Consider the following 11,130-nt stretch of genomic DNA (forward strand, 5'->3'; position numbering starts at 1 on the left):
GGGGGACGGCCGCCGTTAAAGTTAGGACCACCATACCCTGTTCATTTACGCCGGCAAATTCGTTATTATTAGTGGCTCACAATATCTTCGAAGCTAATACTTAAGATCATATAAAAAGTTAACCCATCGAAAATAAATTTTCTCAAATATTTTTAAAATGAAATGCATAATATTAAAACGTCTTTAATGCTTTGAACTATTATATTATAATTAAAAATTTTAAATTTTTTGCCTAAATTTATTTCAAAATTATTAAATTTATTTTGCAATGGATACTCAACATCAGAGGAGAACTGATTTACATTACTAATCATCATATACATATAGTATATTATAATAATCCTTACTACGCAATGCACAACACTGAACCGCGTCACAACCATGATAAATTTTGATATGTGGTTTGAAAGTTTGCAGTCAGAGAAACTGACAAAAAACCTCAAGGCCATTATTCTATGGCAGACTGCATTCAATAAGCGTGGAAAGTGGGTGGGTGTGGATGGGTATGACATCCGGAAAATCACCATAGGTAGGTGTGGGTGGGCAAAGCCCGCTAGCGCAGAGCATGGGTACCCAATGGGTACCCAGCCAGGACCCAATGTAGGGCTCTGGTAGTCACCTCAATTTTTTTTTCATAAGGTCATTCCATCTGTACCCAAGGAGAAATTATTATGTGCGGATGTCGAATGCAGCTCTACGTTCAGATGCTGCAGTACCCAGCGTTACCGAGCCGCTGTAACGAGCAATACCGAGCCGCGGTACAGTAAAATTGTGACATAGCACATTCTGTGTGCGGATGTCGAATACAGCTCTACGTTCAGATGCTACAGTACCCAGCGGTATCGAACCGCTGTAACGAGCAATACCAAGCCGCGGTACAGTAAAATTGTGACATAGCACATTCCGATTGATTTCTAACAGCATTTGACGTCCACACAGAATACTTTTTTATACCCAAGAGATCAAAACCTCTTAAATGCCCTAAATCATCACTACTACCTTTCTAAATAGTGTTGCACATTTCCTTTAGGCTATGCAATCTTTAATGCTAAAAGAAGGATCATCATGATTGCCTCTAGTTACCTCCATAACTTTCTATCGTCACTTCACATATTGCCTTTATGTTGTGTTATGCTTATCTCTAACAAAAGGAACTATTTGACCATCCTCAATATCATTCGTAGCGTTTAAATATCGCCTCATCTACTGTCTTAAAGTTGTGTGCTTTGGCAATAGGAGGAGGATCATCTTAACAACCACCAATAATCTCCTTGACCTTTTATAGCAACATTTCATTCATTGCCTTCATGTCCTATTGCCTCCAAAACTAATGCTATACCTTGCACTCAAGCTTATCACCATTAACTTTCTATTTATACTTTACACGTAATGATATACTATATCACATTATGAGATTTTTAAATTAATGCAATGTATTAAAAGATTCATGTCATGATTATTCAACAAGTTTTATGATGATTGTCAACTACCTAATGTAACCCTAAACTTTTCTTATCACAGACCTAACAATGACAATATTTACAAGACGATGTACCATGATGTATGTTTTTTGCTGATGATGGCTTCTTGTTGGTAAGTCTAAGAGAGAGAAAGTTGAAGGTAAACTTTGAATTATAGAGGTCAAATTTAGAGTCTAAAGGTTTTCGCTTGAGTATATCTAAAATCGAAGACATGGAGTGTAATTTTATAATAATAGATCTAGTAGGGGAATTGAGACGTTGAACAATCAAATTATTAATAAACAGGAATATTATTATTAGAATTCAAGTTGGATGATTGAAGTAGAGGAATGCATCATGTCTGTTGTGCGATAGAAAAGTACCCCTCAAACTTGAGGGAAAATTTATAATATGGTGGTGAGACCTACAATGCTTTATCGTGCAAAATGTTGGTCATTAAAAGAGAAGCATAAAATTAACTTAAATGTTGCAAAGATGAGGATGCTCATGGAAATGAGTGGCTTCACTATCAGATACAAAATATGAAATGAGCACATACATGAAAATATTGGAGTAGCTCCAATGAAAGACAAGACTAGAGAGAATCACCCTAGATGGTTTGGTCACATAAAATGTCAGCCTTTTTATGAATCCGTTAGGAGAGCAGGTGTATTAGAATAGATACATGTTAAGAGAATTAAAGGTAAACCTAGGAAGACTTGACTATAAAATATTAGAAATGACATTTTTATTAAATTTAATAAGAATTTGATTATTAACATGACAGAAAAGAAAAAAAAATCTTTCCCCTCCTACTTTTTGTTTACTTTATTAATGTGTATAGGCTGTCATTCATAACAATACTATCAATTAATTAATTGTGTTAAATTATCGTATAAAATTACTTTTAATATATTAGATACTTCACCTTTTTTTTATTTTGTGTTATTTAATGCTGGTCTAAATATAAATTCATTATAAAAATTAAAATAACAATGTAATAAAAAAAGAAAGCTATTCTCACCAAATAATTTTATGCAAAAACAAAGCCACCAATCATGGTGTTTCCCTAAATGTGGAAAAATATGCGGACTTAGTGACCTCTCCATGTGGCTTATGTTCCCAATCCATTAATTAACTTAAACGCTTCTTAATCAACGAATTAAAGGTGCAATGCGCAGATTATCTTAGACGGCATTGATTTATTAGTGTTGCACTAAAGATAGTACCAAAGTGACTAATCGCAGCATCCTAAGTGTTAAAAAAGTACAGTTAAATAATATAGTCTCATGATCCCCATCACTATAAAAGGATCCATCCTATCAATCCATCCAACTTTTTTTTTTTTTTATTGAATGCTAAAATATAAATTTAATATAAATATAATTCAATTCAAATAATAATAATTTAAGATGTTAAGGAAATTGAATGTGCTTAAACAATTTTTAATTGAAGAAGTTATTACATTTAATTCTATTTTGATAATGAAGTTTAAGGTTTAATATATCAACATTTTTATAGAAATAAATTATTTTAATACTTCTAAGGCTTTGTTTAGGTCAATTTTCTTACTGCATTGTTTTTTAAATCGCAACTATAGTTTATTTTTGGTGACTGCTTTTAGGAATTTTTTTTATGTAGGAACCACCAGCTTTATAAAAAGTTGTAGCCGTCACAAACGGACCTTAAGTTACACTTAAAATTACGGCACCATTTGTGACGGCTTTCTTACTATTTTGTAATGCTGCTATAGAGAAAATAACTTGTTAAAACTATTGTAAAAAACAACTTTTTAGCACAATTTTTTTAAGAGCACAGAAAAAATGGCGATCAAATAGATATTATGATTACAGTCTAAAAAGAAAAATAGTAAAAAAAAAATGGCATTAAAAGAAGCCTATATCAATCAATGGTGGGAAATATAGAAATCAATGTTTGCATGAAAATAATTAATTTCTCTCCCAATAACAATATAAGAGGATTGTTAACAATAACAATATGCAAAAGCATGTAAGATTAGAATGCCAAAATTACTTAATAATAATTATTAAAGTGATATGTTAAAGTCATACTAAGGCTTTGTTTGGGATGGCTTTTTTATTGCTTTTGAAAACGGAATTTTAGTACAAAAAATAAAAAATTTGTACTACAACTCCATTTTAGAAAGCAATTAAAAAGCCGTCCCAAACGAAGCCTAAGTCTTCGTTTGGGCAATTTTCTTGCTACTTAAAGAAGCTTTTCTAGTATAAAAGTTTTAATTTTTTACTACACTCATAGGTCTAGATGCTAATTTCATATAAACTCATAATTTATAAAAATAAAAAAGACAAATAAAAATATATTAAAAAGAAAAAACCAATTATTAGATGCCATTTTCATAAAATAAAAAAAAAAATTATGTCAATTTCATTAAAAAAATAAAGAATTAGTTTTTTTTTAAAATACAAACAACCCTTCTTCTTTATTTTCAAAATAATACATTTATGAGCCAATTTCATTAAAAAAATAAAGAATTAGTTTTTTTTTTAAATACAAACAACCCTTCTTCTTTATGTCCAAAATAATACATTTATGAAAATAAAATTTTCATTTTGAAAACAATTGAAATTAATCATTGCATTTTGATTATTTATCAAAGCTTCCAAAAGAGATATTCTCTTAAAAGCAAATATTTACTAATTACAGTATCATAAAGCAATACTTGTTATACACCATAGTTAAAAAGGAGAAAAATAAAATAAAATAGGTAAAAAGGAGAAAATTTGAGTGTAAATATTCTAATTAAAATTTGGTGAGAATAATTTAAAATTTCCTAATTTTTTTATTTAGTTAAAGATCTATTAAATTAATCCCAAAAAAAAATCAGCGGCCGCCGGAGCAGCAAAGAAGAAGCTTGAGGGATTCGGAATTACCAGAAGAGAAGAGATGGAGCCATAAGCGAGCGTACGGAAACGTCCGCAATAAGCGTCGGCTATAAAAGCTCCGATCAGCGGCGCGAAGTTAACTGTGCCTAAGAAGATGTTAGACATGCTAGCCGCCGCCACCGGCTCGATGCGAAATCTCTTCAGTAAATACACCGTAAAGTTGGCCGTGATCCCATAACTCGCCATTCTCTCGAACGTCTCATTACCTTCTCAAAACCGAAGCCTTTCAGAATCAAAATCAATGGAAATGTGAGACAGAGTAATCGATCGGAAGAGAAAATAGAACCTATGATGTAGGGGATGGATTTCCAGCCACCGGGTCTTCTTTTAGGTTGCTCCGGCGAGTCGGAAACGCCTTCCAGATCTTTGAAAACCGTGGGTTGGGAGAAGAAAGGAGAGCATTTTAGGTAGTAGATCAGAGCTCCAGGCAGGGATTTCCACATCATGAAAAAAGCTGGCTGTTTTGGGGCGAGGAGGAAGGGATAAATGAGAGCAGGGGAGTGGGGAAGTGGAAGAGAGAAGGGTAAATTTAAAAGTGGGGAGGAAGGAGAGAAGAGTACTCAAAAAGGCAAAGGGCAGAGAGGAGAAGGCCCACTAATGGTGACGTATAGAGGGCTAAGAGTCACAGTCCTCTGTATTTAGGCCGTCGGAGAGAGCCATAGTGGTGATAAGAAGGCGGAGAAGAAGACGGCTGGTATTATAAATTGGTCGACTGAAAAAGGGCTGAAAGGGGTCATTTAAGGCCGGCAGTTTGGTTCAAAGTTTAGCAATTTGGTTTAATATAAGTTGTGTCTAACTTTAGTCAATTTTTATAAGAAGATTAGAACATATATAGAAAATTTTGAGTATATATGTTTCATATTATATAGAATAAAAAAAGTCATTATTTATTTTATTGAAGAGAAATATCATAAAATTTATTTCAGACAAAATTACTTATAACGGGTAATAACATCTTATATCTCATACAACAAAATAGGTTCGAATATGTTCAAATTTGAATTCATATTTGAACATACCTAAATACTTCTCAATCGTTTTCATTTGAGGAATTATTACGGGCGGAGTCCGGACGTAGAGGTATGTCTAAACTCCAATAAAATGTTGACATATTGAGCGGACACGTGGATATTCAATTGGATTTATTTTTTACTTAATATATTTAATGTGTCCGCAGAACTTTAAGCCAAGCGCATTAAAAGAGTAGTCAAAGCGCAGGTAAAATACAGTCAAAGCGCAGCAAAAAGTACAACAAAATAGTAGTCAAAGCGCAGTTAAAGTGCAAATAAAGCACATGTAAAGCGCGAGAAAATCACCAAAAAAATACAACTAAAGTGCACTCCACGTGTCAAATTTTAAGTGAACGTCTAGACGTGTCTCTACGTCTGAACTCCACACATAATAATTTATCTTATCTGACCTCCATTATGAGAAATTAGTATGTGTAGTCACCAGACATCGTATGGAGGCGAATTAGGATACGTCATGGCACTTTTTTGTTGTGTACCAGTGCTATGTACCATATAACATGGCCTGTCCTGATTCGACTCCAGACTGTCTGATGGCTGCACATAATAATTTCCCCTCAATTATTGGTGAACTTCGTGAGCATCTTCCTACCTCACTGAAGACATCCCTAATCACATATTGTGGTTGAAAGAGAAAGAGAGTGTGAGAGGGAGAGAGAGAGCTTTCATAATAGCATGAGCTAATTCATAAATTTTAAAAACATTTGATATAATAGCACTAATTAACATATTGATTGAGATCTAATTTCTCTTATTTTTTAGCTGATTAATTTCGTAAAATTTTCATATATTTTTAAGACTAATTTTGAATCCTACAAATCGTGATCAACATAAAATATTTAATATATTAAAAAAATACAAAAATAATAATAATTCCAAAAAATTTCTGAATCCAATTCGAGCTCCAAGCCTACCTTATGGCATGGCAAAATGTGTTCAAAACAAATTTGGGCCGGCAAGAAATTGGGTCATGCTCAGCTAGATAGCCAAATCTAACAAAGCGATTTAATTCAAATTTTGTCGGAGCTATTTAAAATAATTTCGTATTAAATGTGGGCTTTCTCGATTTTGAGGTTTGATTATTCTATTTTGTACTTTTCTCGATAAGCGTATCTTCATTCCCCCTCACACAGTTTTAACTTCAGAATTAAGGGCCATTTCTTTGTGTTTTTCAAAATTACTCTAAAGATGTTGCATTATATTTGAGTGAAAAAGCAGAGTTTTTTTTTAAATAATTTGTTTATGATGTGTGTATATATTTTAAATATATATTTAAAACTATTTTTTCAACTAATACTAAGGCTTGGTTTGGTATGATTTTTTTACTATTTTTAATAAATTTTTAGTGCAAAAATTAAATTTTTATATTAAAAAATTGTTTTAAGAAGCAGTAAGAAAGTCGTCGGGTTCATTTGGGACAACTTTCTTAATGCTTTCGAAAGCGGTTTTCTGGCACCCAAATTTTTAGTTTAATAAACTTTTGAACTAACAAGTTGCTTTAGAAAATAATAAGAAAGTCGTTCCAAACGGAGCATGACGACTTTTTTATTGTTTCTTAAAACAACTTTCTAGTTTAAAAATTAAAATTTTAAACTAGAAAGTTATTTTAATATGCATTAAGGAAGCTGTCCCAAATAAAGCCTAAGTTATCAATATATTTTATTAAGAATGGCGCCCAACTAAAAAAATTCTATGATCAATCCATGATTGGGATAGATAAGGTAATTGATAAACTTAAATCGAGTCTGTTTGTGATGGCTGAAACTTCTTGTGAATGTGATTGTAAAACTATAGCAGGAAAAGTAATTTTCTGAAAGCTATTGTAACATACAACTTTATGATGCTGGAATTTCTTAAAAACAACGAAAAAACTCATTTTTCACTTCAAAATACAGTAACATTCATATCAAACAGTAATTTATTTCCAAATGAACTTAGTTTCTAATATCAAAAAGGAATATTACGTATATATTCTTTCTTTTCTCTATTTTTAGTCTAAAAATGAGTCATTAAAGTTCTCAAAAACACATTTTTGTGAACATTGTGATATCAATATTGATGTTGCACTGTACACAGTGGAGAAAAAAGTGTAATAATGCATTTGTGTTTGAGATATAATGCAATATTGATGTCGTATTGTTCACGCGGAGCGTCGGTGCGGCAGAGTGCGCTGGCAAGCTTTTTCGCACGGGCAGGGTGCAGGCAGCCGCGGGCTTTGCGTGGGTAGGCGGGGCAGTGCGGGCAGCTGATTTTAAACGGGTTCACGGGTTGACCCGACAACCCGTCAGGTCAACCCGAACCCGACCCTTTTTCAAACGGGTCGATTTTTGGAACACGAACCCGACCCGTTTTGAAATCGGTTGGGGTCAAATCCGAAATTTTCGGGTCGAGTTCAAGTCGGATTTTTGTATCATGTCAAATATTGACACCCCTAATTTGAACTTTCAATAGCATCGATATTAAATATAATATACGCATTAAAAAAGATTAAAAATGAAATTTTAAATTGGACCGAATGTAATTTAAGCAGCAATTCAACTTAGCATTGAAAAATGTGAAATTTTAGGCCGAAATTTGACCGGCTTAACGTTGGCTACTGCTCAACCATACGACCCGAATCTATATTGTGTTTTTAAGTTAAAAACTGTTGGAATAAATACATAGTTGACTAAAATAAATTTTGTATTAAATGTTTGGCAAGAGAAGTTTGACTATTATGTTTAAATAGATCTCTAAATTATTAAATTTATTTAAACTAAGTATTTCAAAATTTATAATGTACTAATCTTGAAAAAAAAAAAACAAAATTCCTTCAAAGCTAGCTATAGAAGTATGAAGTCTTTTATTTCATAGTTTAGCTCAGTGTCCATTGTTCTTCAATTTTCTTGCTGCTACTGCATATAAAATCATGAAAAAAAGAATGTGAAAAAATAGAGACGGTTTAAATTGCTGTTATACTTACATAATAGTGGCGGCTAAAACCGTTACGAAAATTATCGCTGCGCACGAAAACTATCGCAATTTATCTTTGGCTCTTCTTAGCTTATAGCAATTTATCTTTATATGAACCAAAGGATTTAATCCTACATAATTTAACTTAATTTTATTGCGGGCTAGAATATTTGTGGTGGTGGATTGAGTAAACTTTTGTCTTAGTGATGCATGAATATCCAACACACAAATAGAGAGAGAGAGAGAGAGAGAGAGAGAGAGAGAGAAGTAAAACACTCGATCTTTTTGTGTGGAAAGCACGAAGAGGGAAAAATTACGGGGCCTTGCACAGGTGAAACAATTCTACTAACTTTGAGTGAATTACAAAGGTTAACATTTCGTTAACTTAGAGGCGGTCAAATTACAATAGTTTGGAGACTTATGCGAAGATCTGGTGACGGTCGGGTAGAAAGCTTACGGTGTCAGGGTAGAAGTTTAGTTGACGGGGAATGATCTGACAAAGGTCGGGCGAAAGTCCGGGGATGCTCGAGGATCGGGTGGAAATTAGGAGGCGGTGGACAGTTGGGCGGTGATCTGAAAAAGGTCGAGCTGAAATCCGACGATGGTCAGTAGTTGGTTGGAAGTTCGGTGCGACTGCCGGATGATGGTTTATCAAAGGTCGGGCTGAAGATTGGCTGCGGTTGTTGACCTGTTGGAAGTTCGGCGGAGGTAGACGGTCGGGTGGTCACTGACGAAGGTCAGGCTAAAGTCTGACACTAATCGACGGTCGGGTGGAAGCTAGTCTGGCAGTGGTCGATGGTCAGGCGGTAGTCCAACGAAGGTCGGGCTAAAGTTCGACGGCTCAGCGGATGAGTAAAAGTTCAACGACAGTTGAGTGGAGGTTTTGCAACTCTCGACGGCCGGGCGGTGATCCGACGAAGGCCAGGCTAAAGTCCGACTGCGGTCAAATGCTGGGCAATGGTTCGACGAAGGACGAATTGAAGTCCGACAGCGGTCGGCGGTTAGGTGAAAGTCTGACGATTGTCGGTGATCGGGCAGTGGTTAAGCTGAAGTCAGGCGGTGGTCAGCGGCCGGCGGCCAGCGGCCGGGCGATGTTCTGATAGCTGTCAGGCTGAAGTTTAGCAGCGGTCGGTGGCCGGGCGGTGGTATAACGGTGAACCGTTGAAGTTCGGGTTGAAGTCCGACGGCAGTCGATGTCCGAGCCAGCCCGTAGCGTTCGACAGCTAGGCAGTGGTCCGACGAAGGTATGTGATAAAATTAGACGAGCGAGTGGAAGGGCAGCAGCGCGCGGGTGCGAGCGCGGACGCGGTCGGGCGCGAGCGTGGACGCGGTCGGGCGCGAGCGTGACGCGGGCTGGCTCGGACTCAGACTGCGTGTTTCGGGTCAAACGGGTTGACCCGGCAACCCGTCGGGTCAACCCGAACCCGACCCGTTTTTCAAACGGGTCGATTTCTAGAACCCAAACCCGACCCGTTTTGAAATCGGGTCGGGTCCAACCATAATTTTTCGGGTCGGGTTTTCGTGTCGTGTCAAATATTGACACCCCTACTGGCAGTAATTAATGACTGGACGGTGGTCTGATGGTAGTCAATGAGCAGGGGCGGAACCAACCTTAATTCTCTAGGGGGGGAGGGGGGCAAACTTATAAGTAATTGTTGGGATTTTTATTAATCTTTTAAAATCCTCCTAAATTAATTAAAAATAGGCCAAATCGGGTTGATTTTTGGTTTCTGGGTCAACCCGAACTCGACCTGGTTTCAAAAACGGATCGAAATCTCTAACCTGAAATTTTCGGGTCTGGTTTTGAGGTTGGGTCAAATATTGACACCCATACCAATGATCCCTCTCATAGAGAGTGGGAGTTTATTTATAGATTTTCATGTGTGGCACACCCCGTGAATATAGAGAAGATCTGAGGTAGGTTCAGAGTGCTCTATCGGAGGGCACATATTGATTCCCCCGATCATAGAGAGATTTTCTACTGTTGATGATGTCAAAATTCAATGATCTTGAACTTGTTCGATTCGTATCGCCAAACCGCTTGATTTGACTATAAGCATGTCATATTTGAATATCATTTTGTCATCCAAATAATGATTTGAACCTTCCAAATGTGGCTTGGGCCCCCGATTTGGACCCATTTGGGCTCAGGTTTGACCGATTTTGGTGTTGTTATGTTTGTCTCTTTGAGGCATTCTAACTATAAGTTTTGCTGAAATTTGAATTCAGATGAGAATTTAATTTTGAAAGTTTTCAACTTAAATATGCCTTAAAATCCGTGCCTTATCAAGACCGTTTTTGTACACGTATCAAGTTTCTTAGTCTTATTTTAACTTACCAAAATTAACACTTGTAATCTAGATTTAAGATGAGCTAAACATATAAAGAATAATAAAAATTTATATTACGCTTATCTCAATAAACATTTAAAAGTTTTAATCTTCATCATAACAAATAAAAGATTTGCTCTAAATTTCTTATAAATTATATTATAATTGATATATCATCAAAAAATTATGTTGTTTGGACATGAATCTCGAAGCAAAATCAAGTTAGAAACTTAAAAAATTAAATTGAAGATCATATGAACTCTGATTTTAGAAAACTTACAGTCGAACTGAACGTCTCAAAAATACAAACCCAACGACACCAAATTTGACCCAATCCAATATCAAATGAGTCCAAATCAAAGACCTGAAGCACATTCAAAAGGTTCAATCCATAATTTGGATTACCAAATGGTTTCCAAATGTAACATGCTTATAA

At 35.4% G+C, this 11,130-nt stretch overlaps 1 protein-coding gene across 1 annotated transcript in view; it reads right to left on the reverse strand.

Moving 5' to 3' along the window:
• The window catches only part of LOC110098384 (protein NRT1/ PTR FAMILY 2.13-like), a gene marked incomplete in the record, with an annotated part of 7,530 nt that extends 2,372 nt beyond the window's left edge, over window positions 1-5,158 (reverse strand). Inside the window, 3 exon segments of the mRNA XM_028699435.1 lie at window positions 1-37; window positions 4,373-4,590; window positions 4,671-5,158. Of these exon segments, the coding sequence (XP_028555268.1) occupies window positions 1-37; window positions 4,373-4,590; window positions 4,671-4,830 (415 nt within the window).
• Window positions 5,159-11,130: the final 5,972 nt, after the last annotated feature.

Source organism: Dendrobium catenatum, unplaced genomic scaffold (assembly GCF_001605985.2).
Source record: "Dendrobium catenatum unplaced genomic scaffold, ASM160598v2 fragScaff_scaffold_1284, whole genome shotgun sequence".
Lineage (NCBI taxonomy): Eukaryota > Viridiplantae > Streptophyta > Magnoliopsida > Asparagales > Orchidaceae > Dendrobium > Dendrobium catenatum.